The 22,607-nt window shown below is 39.4% G+C and overlaps 3 protein-coding genes across 6 annotated transcripts in view; all 3 read right to left on the reverse strand.

The window, feature by feature from the left end:
- The window catches only part of LOC112218898 (bisphosphoglycerate mutase), a 50,980-nt gene extending 44,952 nt beyond the window's left edge, over positions 1-6,028 (reverse strand). For 2 of the 4 annotated variants that reach the window (XM_042301804.1, XM_042301805.1), the window contains exons 1-3: positions 5,898-6,026; positions 4,616-5,243; positions 3,771-3,923 (exon numbers count right to left, since the gene is read on the reverse strand). In XM_042301804.1, coding sequence (XP_042157738.1) covers positions 3,771-3,923; positions 4,616-5,243; positions 5,898-5,966 — 850 coding nt within the window. In that variant the 5' untranslated portion in view covers positions 5,967-6,026. Of the gene's footprint in view, positions 1-2,276; positions 3,924-4,615; positions 5,249-5,334 lie in introns of those variants that run through there. The other 2 variants (XM_042301806.1, XM_024380133.2) reach the window with 2 other exon arrangements.
- A 926-nt stretch (positions 6,029-6,954) lies between these two features.
- On the reverse strand, positions 6,955-14,242 carry LOC112218900 (troponin I, slow skeletal muscle). Its single transcript, XM_024380135.2, has 8 exons — positions 14,143-14,242; positions 13,178-13,209; positions 11,525-11,528; positions 9,351-9,398; positions 9,032-9,163; positions 8,268-8,357; positions 7,726-7,896; positions 6,955-7,603 (listed from the first exon to the last, which is right to left on the reverse strand). The coding sequence occupies exons 2-8, from the start codon at positions 13,186-13,188 to the stop codon at positions 7,517-7,519; spliced, it is 543 nt and encodes a 180-aa protein (XP_024235903.1). The 5' UTR covers positions 13,189-13,209; positions 14,143-14,242; the 3' UTR covers positions 6,955-7,516.
- A 2,114-nt stretch (positions 14,243-16,356) lies between these two features.
- Positions 16,357-22,607, reverse strand: part of LOC112218899 (troponin I, cardiac muscle-like) — a 10,389-nt gene continuing 4,138 nt past the window's right edge. Inside the window, exons 2-7 of the mRNA XM_024380134.1 lie at positions 20,710-20,764; positions 19,949-20,080; positions 19,703-19,792; positions 18,700-18,873; positions 18,416-18,499; positions 16,357-16,880 (exon numbers count right to left, since the gene is read on the reverse strand). Of these exons, the coding sequence (XP_024235902.1) occupies positions 18,419-18,499; positions 18,700-18,873; positions 19,703-19,792; positions 19,949-20,080; positions 20,710-20,764 (532 nt within the window). The 3' untranslated portion in view covers positions 16,357-16,880; positions 18,416-18,418. The remainder of the gene's footprint in view (positions 16,881-18,415; positions 18,500-18,699; positions 18,874-19,702; positions 19,793-19,948; positions 20,081-20,709; positions 20,765-22,607) is intronic.

Consider the following 22,607-nt stretch of genomic DNA (forward strand, 5'->3'; position numbering starts at 1 on the left):
CAAGAAACATAATATTGGAACTTTCTCTGGGCTCAACTACTTGTAAAGAACGTTGGCACTATCCCATTAGCCTTGGAGCTATAGCTGCCCATATCCTGTAGCAGGCTTGGTGACGGATGTTAAATGTACAAAAATATGTCAGAGCAATGAAAACAATCCTATAATTCTGGCTGATTCCACACCTGCAAAAACAAGAGAAGGGATCCGTGATGCTGTCCAGGTGGAAATGTCTGATTCTCCCTTTAAACAGTTGAAGGTAGATGAGAGACCATACAACTCAAAGCGCATTGGGTATAACATCAGGGCTTTAAATAAAGATGTGGGTAGGCTAATAACTAGTTTATTCCTATATCAGGTCCGTAACCAGGGTCGGAGTATTAGTGAGGCTAATAACTAGTTCATTACTATCAGGTCCGGAGTATTAGTGAGGCTAATAACTAGTTCATTACTATCAGGTCCGGAGTGTCAGTGAGGCTAATAACTAGTTTATTCCTATCAGGTCCGTAACCAGGGTCGGAGTATTAGTGAGGCTAATAACTAGTTCATTACTATCAGGTCCGGAGTATTAGTGAGGCTAATAACTAGTTTATTACTATCAGGTCTGGAGTATCAGTGAGGCTAATAACTAGTTTATTCCTATCAGGTCCGTAACCAGGGTCAGAGTATTAATGAGGCTAATAACTAGTTTATTCCTATCAGGTCCGTAACCAGGGTCGGAGTATTAATGAGGCTAATAACTAGTTTATTCCTATCAGGTCCGTAACCAGGGTCGGAGTATTAATGAGGCTAATAACTAGTTTATTCCTATCAGGGCCGTAATCATATTCAAAGGACAGTATAGAAGTCTACATCCCTACCAAAGCTCTATGATCTATACAGACCTGGGTTCAAATAGCATTTGAAATCTTGCTTTAGCCTTTCTGGAGTGCAAAGTGGGTGGGTTTTTCATTTTTTGGGACTTTTATTGGTTCCATTACAACAGGCAGCTCAATCAAGTGTCTTTGCCCTGAGTGATGGTTTCTGGCATAGTCCCTTCATCCACTCCTCCTCTTCATCCACTCCTCCCCTTCATCCACTCCTCCTCTTCATCCACTCCTCCCCTTCATCCACTCCTCCCCTTCATCCACTCCTCCCCTTCATCCTCCTCCCCTTCATCCACTCCTCCCCTTCATCCACTCCTCCCCTTCATCCACTCCTCCCCTTCATCCACTCCTCCTCTTCATCCACTCCTCCCCTTCATCCACTCCTCCCCTTCATCCACTCCTCCCCTTCATCCACTCCTCCCCTTCATCCACTCCTCCCCTTCATCCCTCCTCTTCATCCACTCCTCCCTTCATCCCTCCCCCTTCATCCACTCCTCCCCTTCATCCACTCCTCCCCTTCATCCACTCCTCCCCTTCATCCACTCCTCCCCTTCATCCACTCCTCCCCTTCATCCACTCCTCCCCTTCATCCACTCCTGGGCACATAACTAAAACCGTGCAGAAACGCAGGGCAGCTCCTGCCTGTAACCGTCCGAAGTTCTCCTGACAATGAGATTAATTTGTCTGGGCTATGCTCATTTCAGATCACGTGACTATCATGATTTATTAGGAAAAACTGTAGCTCCTCCAACTGGTAGGATACAGACATTTATCATAATACACAACTGTACACTTAAGTTCCACATGACCATACAGTCACATCCTTGCCATTATTACCACACAAAAAAAAGAAGCAATCTGAGACAGTCATACTGTTACTGAATGGGGCGTGTTTTCAGTTTCTTTATTTCATTTCCACCATGCAAACCATCAAAAGTCAAAATGTTCAAACCAAGTCCAATACTTCCTATCGTCACCATTTAGGATGACTGTGGGTATCACACATTACAGAACTACAGTATTTTCTAGTATCAATATAAAATGTACACATTTACAGTGTTAGGGCTCAACTAAATGATAGTCAGCATTTCCTTAAATGACCCAAGATAGTGGTTATGACAGATGGATAGAGGATAAAAATAAAAGACAGTTTCAAACACCACAAGAGGCACACATACATGCATGTCTCTCCTGTGTAAAAAAAAAAAAAAAAAAGCACCTCTATAACTGCCCCCTAAAACCATGCACAAACAGATGTAACACACAGTGCAACACTCATAAGGAGTGAATCATTTTCCCCTACATTAACAGTGCATAAAAATTGTGTAACAATCACAACAAGTGGTTGTTTGGTCATCAATTCAGTCATTTTTGTTATCGTCAACCTCTGAAATGTAATATATTAAGTTCCACAAGAAAATATGATTTAAAGTGGGAAAAGGGGGGGATTTGTCTATAAGCATCAGACAATTTTTTTTTTTTAAACAAGCCAGTATATTAATAATTGTACCCTCATCAGGTACAATCTTTAGTAGCACTGTACTACATTGTAAATGCAGTGGTGCTCAGTGTAGAGCATAAGAGTATACTGAACATAGTTTAGGTTAAGTTAACAATTGACTCAAATGTTTGTTTGTCGTCACTAAATGAAAGTCACAAAAATGACATTGATAAGTTGGGTAGAGAAGAAAAAGGTACGATGGGGATATTTTCCTTTCAACAGTAAAAATTGAAATAAATGATACAGCAAATCATTAATCTGACTTTATTACAGCATGTCAATGTAGGCATTTTATGAATAAGCCCTACAATTATTTCATATGAAAGTCTCTCAAACTAGCATGTAGCATATAAGAGGACATCACAGGAAGTTGGTGGCACCTTAATTGGGGAGAATGGGTTCGTGGTAATGGCTGGAGTGGAATGGTATAAAATACACCAGAGACATGGTTTCCATGTGTTTGATGCCATCCCATTAGCTCCGATCCAGCCATTGTTATGAGCCGTCCTCCCCTCAGCAGCCTCCACTGGAAGACGCGCTCTTATCAAGTTTGCCCCGTTGGTTTCAACAACATTTACAGCAATTCTATACAAAAAAAAAAGCTTCACACAATCGCCGCTCTGTCTTGGAAAGAATAGCCAGGCTGTCGTTCTCACTGAGGTAATATTTGTTATAAAAAGGTGCTTTTAAAAAGAGTTTTGATGAATAAATTAACCTGTACTTGTTAGTGCTGGCTCATCACCTGCTGGATTCTGTCAGTCATAATTCACCTGTAAAAACTAGCTACATCGCATTGCAAAAGTCCTACAGAAAATATTGGCAATGAAGGCACGTGGGACAGATCTTTCAAAAAATGGTTTTGTTGGGGACACAGCTTAGCATTTCCTCAATTCTAAAGAACCTCAATACAAGGGTCAAATCAAAATCAGCCTATTTTCATGTTAAATGTTAACTTTGAGAGGGTTTTATCTTGGCAAACAGAAGTTAAATCTAGTAAGCACAGCACTTAACAGAAGGACAAACTATCTTGTTTCGTTTCCACGTTGTACCAAATAGGATCCAGTCATAACAATTATGCAGTCAGTTGACTACAATTCAGAATGACTAGAATCCAGTTGACTAAATTCTACAATCCAGGACCTAGAATGACTATAATCCAGTTGATTAGATTCTACAATCCAGAAAGAGTCTAGTCATTCTGGATTCTAGTCATTTTAGATTCTCTAATCTAGCCAAACAGATGCTAGTCAATTTGGCTAGTTTAGAGAATTGATCATCTAAAATGACTAGAATCCAGTTGACTATATTCTACAATCCAGAATGACTAGAATCCAGTTGACTATATTCTACAATCCAGAATGACTAGAATCATGTTGACTATGTTCAGGCTGTTTGTTTGACCTTACCCTGGTCCTCCACCTTCCTGATGGCTGCCTGAATGGCTTTCTGGTCTCCCAGGAGCTGCATGGGTTTGGTGGGCCGGAAGTTCTCATCCAGCTCAATCAGAATGGGTGTCCCAGTGGGTAACGTCACATCGACGATATCAGCATCTGATAAACCTGTTGATATAATACTGAATGTTGTGTTGTTCTGCGTCTGTAAACCACAGTAAAACAACCATACTATCGCCATAAACATAATAAAACCGTTAGCACAGCTTTCGCCCATGCTGTTATGTAAAGCGCTAGCAACATGACCAATTAAAACCAAAATACACAGATAAGTGAATAACTTTGTTTACGTCTAGATCTTTACACATTTTTTTTGTCCAGCTACATAACGACGATAATTTCTAACATAACGGCCTATAAAGTACCTGGCTGGCCAACTACGACAAACGTAATCTCTAGAAGCCTGTGGGGAAGAGAAAAGGTCAATGTGGATCTACTGGCAGTAGCCTGATGTAACGTAAACCTAGTGGCCTTTTGGTACAGGTTCAACCGCGTGACATTTCTGGAACTAATATACAGTATATTCCTCTCATCCAAATGGGAGTGAATGATAGTTACAAACTAGGTCTAAAACATGGAGGCCCTAGCAAACTCCAATACAAGGGCCTTTGTGGATTCAAACATTCAAATGCAAGTGAAAGTGGCCATGCAGCTCATACTAAAATTTGCAGGAACAAAAGAGAACAATAGCAGTGCAGCAAAAGTCAATGGTAATAATGGTACTGCAACTGATGCAGTCCAACCGAGCAGGGTTGGCACACAGAGACACACACAGACACACGAGGAGCCACCAGGCATACCTTCCAGGTGTTTCAGCAGGGCTCTGCAGCTATTCCCGTGCCCAGAGATGAGCACCAATTTCCCCCGTTTGATCTCCGGCACAATGGTGCCGTCCCAATATGGCTGGAGCCTCTCTAAGACATCCTTCAGGCTCTCTGACTTCGGAAGAAACTCTTTAGACACATCACAGGTAGAATACCGGCGGTCATTGTAGATCTCCAGGAAGTACGGGTGTGATTCGTCGATAGGGGGCGGCGTGAGGTCATAGCTCCTCCTCCACTGTTTCACCTGCTCCTCACCGTGGTTTAGGGCCATCTCAGCTCTATTCAGCCCGATCAGAGCACCATAATGGCGCTCGTTGAGTCTCCACGTCCTGACCACGGGGACCCACTCCTGCCCCATGGCTTCCAACAACAGCCAGGCTGTGTGGATGGATCGGCTGAGCAGGGAGGTAAATACTACATCCAGCTGGTAGCCTGCTTCCTTCAGGAGGTGACCACACGCCAAAGCCTCCTTGACCCCGTCCTCACTCAGCCTCTGGTCCACCCAGCTGCAGAAGCGGTTCTCTTTGGTCCAGGCTCCTTCTCCATGCCTCATCACAAAGACTTTGTACTTGGACATCCGGAAGGACTGTCTGGCAGCAGCAGCCTGTACTGTACACAAACAATGGGTTTACAGATGAGGGTGATGCTGGACTACTGCAGTAACATATAGTACTGTACTGTGGCCAGACACTTACCACATAAGTGGAAAAACATCATTCAACAAGTCTCTTGATGAGTTTCATCGACCTAAATATCCAACAATATTTCAGTGGTGTTGTATATTATCAGCTATACACACACACACACACACACACACACACACACACACACCTCCACTCACTAGAACCTAATATTTTACTGTTACTATGGAACTGCTGTTACTAAGCTTAATGTCAGAAGCAGTCGCCATGTCATTTATTCTGGGGGTGGGTCTAGTGGGGTCAGCAAATGTCTGGCATTTCGAGTGGTTAAAAGGCTACATGGCAACACAACGGGTTATGGTTTAACTCCAAATTAAACAGGGTAATTCAGTAACTAAACATGGAAATGTGGCTATTGCACATTCCCTAATTAATACATTTTACATCATAACAGTCAAATGGTAAAATAAATTAAAAGAGCTTGCCTTATGCACTTGTCATCTCATTGGTAGGCTGCTAACGGCCATGCGTTTACGCGCGAGACTGCAAGACGGCAAGCTACAAAACATACATGTACCGGAACATGCATCATAATAATAGCATGAATACGATCTTACCCTGCGAGTTACAAGTCCGTCCCAATAGTCGTGACTGTTGACAGAAATTTGGACAACCATCGAGAGCATTTAAGAAGTCAGCGATTGAAAGCTTGTGGTCCAATCGAAACGGAAAAGCTCAGGTTAGGGCGGGATTTGTGTCATGTGTGCTGCCCATAGGTGGAGAGAGATGAGAGAAAAGGACCTCTAGAACGGTCGTCATGGGAGAGAAGGCGTGGCATGACCGATTCTACTAGCTACATTGTAACAGTCACTGAACGAGGAAAGACAGTAAAACTACAGTATGAACTGTGATTGATCCACAATGCAAATTACACGCACACACACACACACACACACACACACACACACACACACACACACACACACACACACACACACACCTTTGTGGAATAAACTGTGTGCAGCTGACGGTTGACCATACACGTGACAATGATAACACAAGTAATTTATTGTCAGTAACTCAATCATATTTGGATAACTTCAAACATCCAACATTTTGCATGTCAATACCATGTAATATGCACTACTGTTCAACAGTTTGGGGTCACTTTAGAAATGTCCTTGTTTTTAAAAGGAAAGCACATTTTTTTGTCCATTAAAATAACATCAAATTAATCAGAAATACAGTGCAGACATTGTTAATGTTGTAAATGACTATCGCAGCTGGAAACGGCAGATTTTTTTTAAATGGAATATCTACATTGGCATACAGAGGCCCATTATAAGTAACCATCACTCCTGTGTTCCAATGTCACGTTGTGTTAGCTAATCCAAGTTTATCATTTTAGAAGGCTAATTGATCATTAGAAAACCCTTTTGCAATTATATTAGCACAGCTGAAAACTGTTATCCTGATTAAAGAAGCAATAAAACTGGCCTTCTTTAGTCTAGTTGAGTATCTGGAGCATCAGCATTTGTGGGTTAGATTACAGGCTCAAAATGGCCAGAAACAAAGAACTTTCTTCTGAAACTCGTCAGTCAATTCTTGTTCTGAGGAATGAAGGCTATTCCATGCGAGAAATTGCCAAGAAACTGAAGATCTCGTACAATGCTGTGTACTCCTCCCTTCACAGAACTGCGTAAACTGGCTCTAACCAGAATAGAAAGAGAAGTGGGAGGAATAAGAGAACAAGTACATTAGAGTGTCTAGTTTGAGAAAGTCCCCAACTGGCATCTTCAATAAATAGTACCCACAAAACACCAGTCTCAATGTCAACAATGAAGAGGAATCCCCGATATGCTGGCCCTCTACAACATTAACAATGTCTACACTGTATTCCTGATCAAATTGATGTAATTTTAACGGACAAAAAATGTGCTTTTCTTTCAAAAGACCAGGACATTTCTACGTGACCCCAAATTGTTAAACGATAGTGTATATAATAACCACATTCCATAACATATTACATAAAGATAAAACATTATTTTCCATTGAGTGACTATAATTATCATATGATATAAATGTGATTTGCGTGCACACACAAAACATATGTACACATAACAACGCAAGAGACTCTGTAGCTACGTAAAACCATGCAAACTAACTCGGTTCCTTGACTGTCATAATGTAAGTTAAACACTGAGAAGTCATAATGATGTCATCGTTCCACCCGTGGCTATGAGGAAGCAGCGAACATCTTCTTTCTGCCCTCCATGCCAGACATGGCATCCACATTCTTACGCCAATCAGTCACTTCCTCTTTCTGTGGGGATGACAGAAGTATTGCACACACAGTTGTATTGCAGGTGCACATTACAACAAAAAATAAGTAACGAAAAGAAAGCATTGGGACAGGCTGTACTGTGCAGTGAATGTCCTTCTTACCTTCTCCTCTTCCTTCTTGACAGTCTTGAGGTTGGCCTTGAAGTCGACAGACTCTTTGATCTTGGCTCCCAGCAGGGCCCCCATCATGGCTTCAGCTGATACTCTCACCCTCTTCAGCTGAGGTCGCTTCTTGCCCTTCAGCTCAATGATCTTCATGGTCAGATTTTCAATCTATATAGCAAGGTGTCAAAAAAAATAAAAGTCTCCATTTCTAAATAAAAGTCCCACATACCAACACAAATATTCACTCTGTGATAAAATGTCACAAAATGTAAGAGTACCCGACTCAAAGCCACAAGAGGGTAGACAATATTTCAAACGTTGCTGCCTGTACATTGATTTGATTGAAATGTTATTGTAAAAAATAAATGCTTATGTTGCCTTTATGTTTGTTTTTTACAATATTGACCTGAACAAAGGTTTAGTAAATACTATTCTTCTTAATAAGATATCCCATACTTGGATAGAGTATGCATTGAAAGATCATACATTGAAGTGAACTGTTTGTGATATTTTAATTGGAGAATCTGTGGATCGGGTACCTCTGCGTCACTTTTGGAGACTTTCATTGCGATGTCGTACCGCTCTTCATCAACAACATCAATTTTCTGGTGCAGTTCTTTACAAAGAGTCTGTGAAGAGAAAGCAGATTGATATCTGAATATACCGTACTCATACCCATAGAACCTGAATATTTCAGAATATACCGAATGTACTTAACTCAGACTGAATATACCTAAATATACAAACAAACTCATATTCATAGTACTCTTCCTGAATATAACTAACTATACTGTAGTCATACTCATAGTAACCTGCAGATGTGGTCATTTTGATCACTCTGTTGTCCCAGAGAATTTTCCTGAGCCACAGGATTTATACGAATTCACTGAAAATCTGCAGTTCTCCTTCTTTCTCGCTTGTTCAAATGCTAAAGCACCAGACCAAATACATGTCCTACTACTGTAGGAGGTCCTATCAAAATGCATTTCCTGTTAGAAAGTATAACGTTTTTTGTAGAATAATCAAATCTTCCTGGAGCAGGATTATTTTACTCCTGCGATGAAACTGATCAAATTAAGATCTGACACCTGTACCTAAACCTGAACATTCCGAAATATACTTATACCATAGTACTGTACCTAAATGAACATTAATATACACATAGTACTGTACCTGAATATACATGACTATACTCATAGTACTGTACCTGAATATACATGACTATACTCATAGTACTGTACCTGAATATACATGACTATATGCATAGTACTGTATCTAAATAATATTCCTATATTAATAGTACCTGCAGGTCCTGTACAGACAGCCCAGAGAGGTTGATTGCTGGGACTCGTTCATTCAGTGTGCTTTCTCTGTCAATCACCTTCTGCTCCTTTTCAGCCATCAACATAGCCATGGCCTTCTTCACCAGCTTGGTCTGGGATACAACACCATATCATTACTTTATATTATTATGTATTAGCAGTGTACTTGTAGCACAACTGCTATTGTGTTTTATATATCTATGTATGCGTTAGCCACAAATCACAACTCACACACATTATGGAGAAGTATTGTTTAGTTGTGACTGTGACAGTAACAGGGAAGTAAGACACAAAAGCTACCTTCAAGAAGAGTCTGCGAGATGCAGAGATCTTTGACTTTGGTTTTGGCTGAAATGAGGACAGAGAAGATGTCTTAAGCTCATTGCTAAACAAAGAATAAACAATAATATTCACAATCAATATTTTCATGTTAAATTATTAATTGGCTTTTATGGACAGTACCCTTAAAATGTTTGTGTTTGTATTGCTTGCTGCCTCAAATGAGCTGATGTAACAAGGGCTTTATATAACACATTTGATTGATTTGATCAAAAGTCCTGAAATCCAGAATATAAAATAGCCTGATCTTCATGCTGTGCTGCAACTGCACCTTCTAGGCCAGCGCAGTGAAGCATAAATTATTGTGATAATAGACCTGTATCCCTTCTTTCTGTTCTTTCCAAAACACTTGAGTGTGCTGTCTCTGACCATCTATCTCTTTTTCTCAGTCAGAACGATCTTCTTGACCCTAACCAGTCACGTAGGCTCTCCGCTCTGCCAAAACCGACTCTCTCCCATCTGTTCTCATCCTCCTAGATCTATCTGCTGCCTTCAACATCCGTGAACCATCAGACCCTCCTCTCCACCCTCTCAGGGTTGGCCGTCTCAGGCTCTGCACACTCCTGGATTGCATCCTACCTGGCATGTCGCTCTTTTATGTATTTGTTTTGAGCTGTTGGCGGTAGGGGCACCTGATTCAGCAGGCCTAGCGCTGGGAAGTGTTCCCATTTTGAACCATTTAATGTGTCTGAAGGTAGAACTCTGCACACCCAGCAGGCCCAGAGATCAAATCAAGTGCACTTACAGGTCTATCGCTGGCCAATCAGATAGCTCACATCATAAAAAACATGACTAAAGAGACTCAATGAATACAGCAAAGAGTTGCTGTTGTTATGAGTAAGTTCATGTTTGTTGTTATTCAGCACTGTCAACACTTTGTTCAACACTTTTATAAGCCATAAAACATGAGTTCTCCCTACTTCCACTCACACTACAACCAGCACTGCAGCTGTAATGAATGCGTATAGAAAAGTGTTCCCATAAGCTTGCATTGTTATTATTAGCGGCTTTTAATATCAAGGAATATTTAACTTTCTGGTAAAAAGAGTAACAACATGAATTGGTGCATGAGGCAGAAATGATTCAGTGCGACTTAAGTTTCATTATCAGCTGGAAGACTGTTTCCTTTTCTCAGCGAAGGGAGCTCTCTCCCTCCCCTCACTGACCATCAGATGCAGGTCATCAGTACAGTAAAAAACAAAGAAGCACACTCAGCTGTGCCTCACAAGTAATACAACAAATAGTCTATTACCAGCGTGATAATATGCCTAAATGTTTTTAATTTCAAAATGGTCTGAGAAGAACAAAATTGGCAGGGCAATTCAAGCATAGTGATAATGTATTGGGCCTACAGCTTACTGTACATACTGTACCTCATTGCTACAGAACTGTTTTTAATTGGTTAATAGGCTTAGGTTTTTTAAGTCATGTTAAAAAATGGAGTGGTAGATCTCGGCTTGCGTTTTTACTCAGAAAGTGATCTTGGTGACCACTGCTCTACAACATCCGAAGAGTACGAGCTTTCCTCATACAGGAAGCAGTGCAGATTCTAATCCAGGCCCTTGTCATTTCCCGCCTAGACTACTGCAACTCTCTGTTGGCTGGGTTCCTCGCTTGTGCCATCAAACCCCTATAACTTATCCAGAACGCAGCAGCCCACCTGGTGTTCAACCCTCCTAAGTTCTCCAGTGTCACCCCGGTCCTCACCCCGGTCCTCACCTCGGTCCTCCGCACACTACACTGGCTTCCAGTCGAAGCGCGCATCATCTTCAAGACTCTGTTGCTTGCCTACGGAGCAGCAAGGAGAACTGCCCCTCCTTACCTTAAGGCTATGTTCAAACCCTACACCCCCCCCCTCCCCTCCCCCCACCACTCCGCTCCGTCTCCAAAAAAAGGGACTTTTCTTCTCCTACTAGCACTGACTGCTGTTGAGGGAAAATGTACTTGAAACGATTGTGATATGTTGTTGTCTCACCTAGCTGTCTTAAGATGAATGCACTAATTGTAAGTCGCTCTGGATAAGAGTGTCTGCTAAATTACTAAAATGTAAATTACGCCTGTCAAGATGATCATTGTGTAAGGGCCGTGTTAATTTCTGCACATTTGTTCTGGTTTGAGTATGAAAATTCACTTACCGGCCTGGACCAACATCAACCAATTGGAGAGAAAGAAACCAAAACCCCAAAAGAAGAAGATTGTTACATTTATGTTCTTTGCATATTGTTTACGGCAATGTCTACAAAATGTCTACACCCTCCTTTGAGTTCTTCACATTTTATCGTTACAAAGTGGGCTTAAAATTGATTTAATTGTCAATTGTTTTAAACGAGCTAAACTATTTTTTTTAAACAATCTAAAATACTCTCGAATGTCAAAGTGTAAGAAAAAAATTCTAACATTTATTAAATATGAATGAAAAATAAAAACACTAATAAAGTATTCACCCCCGAGTCAATGCATGTTAGAAACACCTGAGGTGGCGATTACAGCTACAAGTCTTCTTGTCTCATAAGACCATTACACACCTCTACTGTGTAATATTTTCCCATTTAGTGTTTTAAAAATTCTTCAAGCTCTGTCAAGGTGTTGGGATCATGTCTACACAGCAATGTTCAGGTCTTGCCATAGCTTTCAAAGCAGATTTAAATTCATAACTGGGCTTCTCAGGAAAATGCGTTGCCTTCTTGGTAAGCAACTCCAGTGTAGATTTGGCTTTTGTTGGTTATTGTCCTGCTGAAAAGTGAATTCCTCTCCCAGACTGAAGCAGATTTTCCTCTAGGATTTTGCCTGTGCTTAGCTACATCCTATTTCTTTTCATCCTGAAAAACTCCCCAGTATTTGCCAATGTCAAGCATACCCATACCATGATGCAGCCACCACCATGCTTGAGAATAAGAAGACAGTTACTCAGTGATGTGTTGTGTTGGATTTGCCCAAACATAAAGCATTTATGCCAAAAAGTCTATTCCTTTGCCATGTTTTTTTTCTTCAATATTACTTTAGTGGCTTATTGCATATTTCTATTCTTCTTTTCACTCTGTGATTTAGGTCATTGTTGTGGAGTCACTAAAATGCTGTTGATCTATCCTAATTTTTCTCCCATTACAGCCATTGCACTCTGTAACTGATTAAAAATGTCCAATGGCCTCATGTTAACATCCCTAAGCAGTTTCCTTCCTGTCCTGCAGCTCAGTTCAGAAGGACGACTGTATCTTTGAGTTGTCTGGGTGGTTTAATACATAATCATAATTATTAACTTGACTATGCTTCAAGATATATACAATGGCTTATTTGTTATTGTTACCCATCTACCAATCACTGCCTTTATTTATGAGGTTTTCGAAAAGCTCCCTGGTCTTTGTAGTTGAATCTGGGCTTGAAATTCGATACTTGACTGCGGGACCTTACATATGTTGTATGTATAGGGGACAGAGGAAGGGTTAGTCATTATGTCACCCCCTATTACTTCGTACAGAGGGAGTCCATGTTTCTTATGATATGATTTGTTAAGCCACATTTGACTTCTGAACTCATTTAGGCCTAAACAAACGGTTGAATACTTACGCAACGACTATATTTTGTATTAATTTGTCAAAAACAATTAGAATTTTATTTTCACTTCGAGTATTTTGTGTGGATCAAATTACAAAAAAATACAATTAAATCTATTTCAATCCCACTTTGTAATACAACAAAATGTGGGTCAAGTTTCAAGGGGGATGTACACTTTCTAAAGTCACTGTATATGTTGACAGCGATGCAATGAAATATGAGACGTCGATACTTACGCTTCAGACATGGTTGCGGTTCTCTGTGTCTCCTACATAATTTCACAATGTAAAAAAGTTCAACAGTTACAACAGACGGAAAGACGTTTTCAAAACTACATCATATTACAGACAGCTTATTTTATTACGGACAGTTTTCAGCACGCCAAACTATAGCTAAACTATTTTAGATAAAAATACATAAAACAATACATTTAGTTCATTTTTTATTTATATTCCAATCTATTCTAGCAGATTATCAAATAAAAAGTATCTTATTTCTTTAACTACAGCAAATGACTGTAATAAAATCGTACAACATACAACTAAAATGCATGACCTCGCAGAAATAAAATAATGGTTGAAAGTCAGTACTGTTAACACACAATAAATCTGTCAGAGTAGTATTTTATCTTTATTTTATTCAGTGTTTAATTTAGGATTTAGAAACATATCTGACTAGTGTTTAGTATTTGGGGTATTATCAAATAATGCTAGTATGCAGATTTATAACTTGATTAAGAAAGGTCTTCTCCCAAGAGATCTCATTTTTAGTATTGTAGACTTTAGACTATATGAATTGTGCACACAAATGGAGATGGAGTTTTGAGCTCAAATAGCTAAACTGGTTAGCGATCTTCTGTAATATCTCACAAAAATCACATATATCAAACAAACATAACAGAAAACAATTATCTGGTTGTTTGCCAATTCATAAAATTACCATGAAATTTACCATGAAAACAAAAAATGCAATAAAGTTCTGGTCTTACCCGATTGCAATAGAAATTGTTGGCAAACTAAAAACAATCCTGACATAAATCACATGTACAAACTTCAACTTCAACTTGACATCTCTTTGTTGGGGTATCTACTCACACTGACAGAAAGCTACTGTCAAAAACAGACACAAAAGAAAATCCTTTACCACAATCAGATTTGACACTTTCCTCCTTTGAGGCGTTATGTTAATAATGGAAACGTACCTTTCAGATGAAGAAAAGCTACTGTAACGTTACTAGTTGTCTTTGTGAGGCTGGAGGGATGAAAAGTGGGTTACTATATAGATTCTGGACCTCATGTGAGTGGCTCACCAAAATAGACCCTCTGTCCTCACCATTCTTATTAATTATGTGCGACCTTCCACACATAGTAACTTGATTTGAGTTTTAGTGGTGATACTTTATATTCTACTACATGTTATTTGAGAGTGTAAATAAATCTATGTAAGTGATACATTATATTTGGTGAACACAACCAAGAGCACTTCAGAGAATTTGATTCGTGTCACATAACTAACTGTGCAATGCCATGTCGCTTGGAAATGAATAATGATCACACTGTACCCGGACGGTTTATTATAAGAATTAAAAGATAGATGTACACTACCGGTCAAAAGTTTTAGAACACCTACTCATTCATGGGTTTTTCTTTATTTTGACTATTTCTACATTGTAGAATAATAGCAAAGACATCCAAACTTTGAAATAACACACATGGAATCATGTAGTAACCAAAAAATTGTTAAACAAATCAAAATATATTTTATATTGGAGATTCTTCAAATAGCCACCCTTTGCCTTGATGACAGCTGTGCACTCTCTTGGCATTCTCTCAACCAGCATCACCTGGAATGCTTTTCCAACAGTTCCCACATATGCTGAGGACTTGTTGGCTGCTTTTTCTTCACTTTGCGGTCCGACTCATCGTAAACCATCTCAATTTGGTTAAGGTCGGGGGATTGTGGAGGTCAGGTCATCTGATGCAGCACTTCATCACTCTCCTTTTTGGTAAATAGCCCTTACACAGCCTGGAGGTGTGTTGGGTCATTGTCCTATTGAAAAACAAATGATAGTCCCACTAAGCCCAAACCAGATGGGATGGCGTATCACTGCAAAATGCTGTGGTAGCCATGCTGGTTAAGTGTGCCTTGAATTCTAAATAAATCACAGACATTGTCACCAGCAAAGCACCCCCACACTATAACACCTCCTCCTCCATGCTTTACGGTGGGAAATACACATGCAGAGATAATCTGTTCACCCGCACTGCGTCTCACAAAGACACGGCAGTTAGAACCATAAATCTCTCATTTGGACTCCAGACCAAGGACAAATTTCCACCGGTCTAATGTCCATTGCTTGTGTTTCTTGGCCCAAGCAAGTTTCTTATTATTATTGGGGTCCTTTAGTAGTGGTTTCTTTGCAGCAATTCGACCATGAAGGCCTGATTCTCCTCTGAACAGTTGATGTTGAGATGTGTCTGTTACTTGAATTATGTGAAGCATTTATTTGGGCTGCCATTTCTGAGGCTGGTAACTCTAATGAACTTATTCTCTGCAGCGGAGGAAACTTTGGGTCTTCCATTCCTGTGGCGGTCCTCATGAGGGCCAGTTTCATCATAGCACTTGATGGTTTTTACGACTGCACTTGAAGAAACTTTAAAAGTTCTTGACATTTTCCGGATTGACTGACCTTCATGTCTTAAATTAATGATGGATTGTCATTTGTCTTTGCTTATTTGAGCTGTTCTTGACATAATATGGACATGGTCTTTTACCAAGTAGGGCTTTCTTCTGTATACCACCACTACCTTGTTACAACACAACTGATTGGCTCAAACGCATTAAGAAGGAAAGAAATTCCACAAATTAACTTTTAAGAAGGCACACCTGTTAATTGAAATGCATTCCAGGTGACTACCTCATGAATCAGGTTGAGAGAATGCCAAGAGTGTACAAAGCTGTCATCAAGACAAAGGGTGGCTATTTGAAGAATCTCAAATCTCAAATATATTTTCATTTGTTTAACACTTTTGTGGTTACTACATGATTCCATATATGTTATTTCATAGTTTTGAAGTCTTCACTATTATTTTACAATGTAGAAAAAAAGTAATAGTCAAAATAAAGAAAAACCCTTGAATGAGTAGGTGTTCTAAAACCTTTTACCAGTAGTGTACCTCTGTCAAAAATATTATATTTTGCACAAATTGGCAATACATGTACAATATACACCCCAAGCCAATGGATATCCAGAGTATTTACTTCCTAAATACAGAGATTATATTAAGAGTACTGTCCTGTCTTCTGCTGTTTGACTAGCTCTCTGAAAAAAAAAAAATGGTTGAATCCCAATCCCTACCACAGCAATCCATAATGCCCCCATAATCATTTCACAAGCAGTTGATTTACAATTGAGTTAAACGTTTATTTAATTGGTATCAGTTTTGAAACAAGTAACTCTTGATGTATATGTATATAGACATTCAATAGTACATTTGTACAGTAGACAACCAATAATAGAGAAAAATAGCAACTTAGTGGGTGGAAGCAACGTTCTCAGACCTCAAGCTAACACTGCCATCATCAGGCAGTTGAGGATAATATTGTTCGTCAAACAAGAAACTGCACTTGGAATACTACAAATAAAAAAGTATTGGCTTGTAAACTACATAAACGCATTGAAAATAAGGAAATGCATTTGCTCAAACACACTGATATTAAGTTTATTGTACACACACTATCTGTTTTCCCTTCAACATTCTCATACAGTCATTTAAATCAAAACCTTTATTTCACGTACAAAAAAGAACAAATGTTTGCATATATTTATTTTTCTTCTCCGTTTATTTATTTTGTTCCCTCAGTTATCTCCTACAGTTATTCTTCATACCTTCAGACCCTCTGCCATCGTTGGAGGATAACGTGATAATCATCACTAATCTGCAAAACATGATGTCTTATGTAAGTATTCACACGCCTTGACTTTTTACAAATTGTTTTGTGTTACAGCCTGAATGTAAAATGGATTAAAGTGAGATTTTATGTTATATGTGGAATTATAAATCCCCATAATGGCAAAGTGGAATTATGTTTTTAGAATAATTTTGAAATTAATTCATTAAAAAGGAAAATCTAAAATGTCTTGAATAAATAACAACTTTTTTATGGCAAGCCTAAATAAAATCAGGAGTACAAATGTGTTTAACAAGTCACATAATAAGTCGCATGGACTCTGTGTGCAGTATAGTGTTTAACATGATTTTTGAATGCCTACCTCATCTCTGTACTGTGTACACACATACAGATAACTGTAAGGTCCCTTAGTTGAGCAGTGAATTTCAAACAAATTCAACCACAAAGACCATGGAGATTTTCCAACGCCTCACAAAGGGCACCTATTGATACTTTAGATTTTAAAAAATAAATAAAATGTAAATGCAGATATTGAATATCTCTTTGAGCATGGTAATGTTATGAATTACCCTATGGATGGTGTATCAATATACCCAGTCATTACAAAGATACAGGCTTCCTTCCTAACTTAGTTGCCTGAGGGGAAGGAAACCGCTTAGGGATTTCACCATGAGACCAATGGTGATTTTAAAACAGTTACAGAGTTTAATGGCTGTGATGATTGGAGAACACTGAGGATGCATCCTGTTTGCAACAAGGCACTAAGGTAAAACTGAGAAATGTAACTAAGGTAAAACTAAGAAATGTACTTTATTGTCCTGAATTGTCCGTCATGTTTGGGACAAATTCAAATCAACACATCATTGAGTACCATTCTTCATATTTTCCAATCATGGCTGCATCATGTTATGGGTATGTTTGTCATCGGCAAGGACTAGGGAGTTGTTTGGGGGGATAAAAATAAACGTAATAAGCTAAGCACAGGAAAAATTCTAGAGTTAAATCTTGTTCAGTCTGCTTTCCAACAGACACTGGGAGATGGATTCACCTTTCAGAAGGACAATCACCTAAAATACAAAGCCAAATCTACACTGGAGTTGCTTACGAAGACGACACTGAATGTTCCTGAGTGGCCTAGTTACAGTTTTGACTTAAAAATGTCTGTCTAGCAATGATCAATAACCAACTTGACTGATCTTGAAGAATTTTAAAAGGAAGAATCTGCTAATATTGTACAATCCAGGTGTACAAAGCTTAGAGACTAACCCAGAAAGACTGACATCTGTAATCGCTGCCAAAGGTGATTCTAACATGAATTCACTCAGGGGTGGGATTACGGATGTAAATGAGATAATTCGGTATTTCATTTTCAAGAAATTTGCACAAATGTCTAAAAACATGTTTTGACTTTGTCATTATGGGGTATTGTGTGTAGATGGGCCAGAAACATGTTGAATCCATTTTAAATTCAGGCTGTAACACAACAAAAGGGGTATGAATGCATTCTGAAGGCTCTGCAGGTTGAATGCTGATCTTCTCAGTACAGATAATGTTTTGTGTACCTTTCAAGCATCAAACATCTTCTTTCTGCCCTCCATGCCAGACATGGCATCCACATTTTGACGCCAGTCGGTGACCTCTTCTTTCTGGGAGGACCAGAAATGTATTATCTACACTAAATCGATCATTGAAAACAAACTACTTTGAGAATAAACAACAAGTTCATAATTTGTCCAAGAGATGAAGAGGTTCTCAGATTTCAACCGCCTGTAAGAGTAGCTAAATAACATGTAAAAGCAAGTAGACATCTTGCAGGTGAAGTACAACGGGCATGCACCAGTCTGACCTTCTCCTCTGGTTTCTTGACTGTCTTGAGGTTGGACTTGAAGTCGATGGTCTCCTTATGCTTGGAGCCAAGCAGAACACTGAGCATGGCTTCAGCTGAGATCTTCACCCTCCTCAGGTTTGGCTTCTTGAATTTGCTCTGCAGCTCAATGATCTTTAGTCCTAAATCATGGATCTGGCAGAGCACAAAGAACAAAGGACATTTTTACATTTTAGACATTTAGTAGATGCTCTTATCCAGACTGATTTATAGGTAGTGCGTTCATCCTAAAGGAAAAATCCTTAGTCCACTGTTGATACAGTCCCAAAATGTTTGGCATGTCATCAGTCAAGTTTTCAAGATGTGTCACTTACCATATCATCATGACTATGTGACAAGTGACACTTTGCTTCTTGAAAGTCCAATATCTTGACAACTTGACTGCTGACATGCAAAACATTTTGGGACTGTATCAACAGTGGACCGATGAAAAAATGTTTGAGTTTATTTTTCTCGTAGAGTAGCTGAGAGAAGCAGCCATATATCACAGTCACAGTAAGCAGGATTTTAGCTACTTTCGAGGTACAACAAAAGCTCGCACATTAACTGTGACCATTGACATCATCTACGTCCCAAACGGTACCCTTTTCCCTTTATAGTGTACTACTTTGGACCAGGGCCCATATTTCTATCAGTCCAATTTGCACACTTAGTCCTCCCAGTTGTACAGTAACTAGTATGTACTGTGGCTGACTTTCGCTCTAAATGTACGTTTTAAACTTAAAACCACAGTGTTTTAACAGTGTCAACTTCAAATGTACAGTCCAAGCATTCAAAAAAGGTGCATGTTGGACTGATAGAAGTAGAAGTGATTTAAATGTTAGAGGAATAATGCAATCCTTTTATGATATCATAGGAGCAATTCTATACCTTACATACAATAATCTATAAAACATTTCAACTATCTTTTGTCATTTCCCTCTGGAATGATTTGTTTTCTACAAATTATTTTGGGGTATCCTACCTCCTTGTCATTTTTGGTAACTTTGAGTCCCACGTCATATCGCTCCTCATCTACCACATCAATCTTATGGTGCAGATCTCTGCACAAATCCTGCCGAGAAAACAAAAGACAGCTAATTTATCATATTTTATTTTGTTACACTTTCTGTCAGGAATTTCAACTGCGTTGTGCATTATAACGCATTATGCCCGGCTTATATGGCATTATAAATGCACTCAAAACAGTTTTTTTATACAATGTGTATACCTGGAGCTCCTCCACAGACAAGCCAGACAGTTTGAGAGGAGGGACTCTCTCAGCCAGAGCTTCATCTCTTTCTCTCTTCTTCTCCTCCACCTCAACCTCTAGCATCTGGCCGGCTACAATCAGCAATCTGATCTATAGGAGGATAAAGCTACAATCAGCAATCTGATCTATAGGAGGATAAAGCTACAATCAGCAATCTGATCTATAGGAGGATAAAGCTACAATCAGCAATCTGATCTATAGGAGGATAAAGCTACAATCAGCAATCTGATCTACAGGAGAATAAAGCTACAGTCAGCAATCTGATCTACAGGAGAATAAAGCTACAGTCAGCAATCTGATCTACAGGAGAATAAAGCTACAGTCAGCAATCTGATCTACAGGAGAATAAAGCTACAGTCAGCAATCTGATCTACAGGAGAATAAAGCTACAGTCAGCAATCTGATCTACAGGAGAATAAAGCTACAGTCAGCAATCTGATCTACAGGAGAATAAAGCTACAGTCAAGAATCTGATCTACAGGAGAATAAAGCTAAAATCAGCAATCTGGTAACCACTGATCTTTAGGAAGGAGCATAAAGCTAGAGTCAGCAATCTGATCTATAAGAGCATTAACATCCAAAAGATGTTAAAAGGGTCACAAGAGGTCAGGGTTCATGAGCCAGACATTATGGCATGCTTTCTGTTTATATAACATTCATGTCGCAAATGTAAGACGACTTGTTTGTTTCTTGTGTTGACAATGGAATGCAACGCTCACCTTCAAACCCAACCGTCGGGCTGAGGAGATCTTGGACTTTTCTTTTGGTTTTGGTCTGTGTCATTAGGAGGGGGGGGGAGATAACATTTCAATGTGCTAACCTGTCATTTATATATGGTTCATTATTAAAATACACACCAAGGTTATTATACTTCTGTGTTTTTATATTCATTTTTATTTCTATTAGTTTTAAGATTTTTATTACAAATTCAGATCCACTTTACCATTTATAAAACATTTATATTACATTTTTATATGATTTAGTTTTAGTTTTACTGTTAGGGACAGAAAGTAACCTATGTGTGAGAGGAGCCATGCATGTTTGTGTGGTTTGTTTTTGGGAAGTCACTTTTTGCCACTGGGGGGCAGTAACACATAAAGTGATGGGTCAAGTTATCGGTTAGGTTAGGTTTAAAGATGGATCCCACAGTAGTCGAAAACAACGCCACGGTCGCCCCACTACAGTTTTATTGTTTTTGTTGCCGAGCTGAGGAGCAGTGTTGCCAATTTAACGACAATGTCGCTATATTTAGCGAGTATTCAGACCCCTCTAGCGACACATTTTCAAAAAAGCGACTAGCGACAAATCTAGCAACTTTTTCTGGTGTTATTGGAGACTTTTGGAGACTCTGACGTGAAAGCATGTATCGTTCTTACTCTTCTCAATGAGCAGCGGGTGCTGCCGTGGGCCCCACCCCCATCCCAAAGCACTCACAGGCGGCCCAGTCCTCGCGCAGCAGTCCCTCCCAGCTGCAGTCAGAGTAGGAGATGTTCACCCCTCCTCGTCCAGACTGCGAATGAATTGCGCATGCGGGCCGCTGGCTGATCCCGCCCTGGCTTACATTAAAAATAAATAATAATAATTTAAACCTGAATTAGGGCCAGACTAGTTACCATCATCTTCTCACATTGCCATTGACAGATTTTTCTATTGTCTCTTTTTGGTCCATTTAGATTGTTAATGTAGATTGTATACAAAAAAAATAATGTTTGTTTTACTGTGACTTGTTGTAGGCTCCTAAGTGGACCATAAGGTTAAAAACAAAAACAAATTAAGAAAACTAAACTAAAAAACAAAAAACAAAAAAATAAAATAAAAAATAAAAAACTAAGTAACTCCGCCAAATTGTCTCTTTTGGGTCACTGTTGCCGGTCCCAAGCCCGGATAAAGGAGGAGGGTTGGAATTGTGACATAAAAAAAACAAGAATCGACAGAAGAAAGTTCATTTGTAGTTCTAAACATATTTAGGGTGTTTTTTTTTACACACGTGTTGTCTCTACCACAACGTTATTCCTCTCTGTTACAGCGTCCATCACAATTACATGCACATGGCCAACTTTCCTTACTGAGGAGTTGGCAACACTGCTGAGACGTCGCGCAGCATGGTAAAAAAAAATGGCAGTACATATTGCGCTCTTCTATCATCCGTACAATGATGTCTGAGGAGGTTGTTTGCGGTAACTTTGTTGTTGTAATATTGCAAATGGACATGGCTGTTTCACGGTTGAGGATTTCAGCTTTAAAGGTAGACTCAGCGAGATTATGTAGATGCATGAAGTAAACAGTACTACTGGGTCGTACTTTTAAAAAAAACATGTATTTCTCCTTTATTTAACTAGGCAAGTTAGTTAAGAACATATTGTTATTTTACAATGACGGCCTACCTCAGCCAAACCACCCCCCCACCCCATCCCGGGCGAAGCTGGGCCAATTGTGTGCCTCCCTATGGGGCTCCCGATCACGGCCGGTTGTGATGCAGTCTGGCATCGAACCAGGTCTGTAGTGACGCCTCTAGCACTGAGCACTGCACCACTCGGAATCTTACATGGTATCTCATACAGCCTAGCTTTACATGAGAAGGAAGAGACTCATCAAGAAATAATATGGACGGAGTGAG

The sequence above is a fragment of the Oncorhynchus tshawytscha genome, linkage group LG19 (genome assembly GCF_018296145.1).
Source record: "Oncorhynchus tshawytscha isolate Ot180627B linkage group LG19, Otsh_v2.0, whole genome shotgun sequence".
NCBI classification, from domain to species: domain Eukaryota; kingdom Metazoa; phylum Chordata; class Actinopteri; order Salmoniformes; family Salmonidae; genus Oncorhynchus; species Oncorhynchus tshawytscha.

What these genes read in the sequence shown, in the direction of transcription:
- LOC112218900 (XM_024380135.2), bottom strand. An exon ending in TCTCCAAAAGTGACGCAGAG is followed by an intron (nt 7,897 to 8,267) that starts GTACCCGATCCA and finishes CTTGCTATATAG; the next exon opens with ATTGAAAATCTGACCATGAA. An exon ending in TCAAGAAGGAAGAGGAGAAG is followed by an intron (nt 7,604 to 7,725) that starts GTAAGAAGGACA and finishes TCATCCCCACAG; the next exon opens with AAAGAGGAAGTGACTGATTG.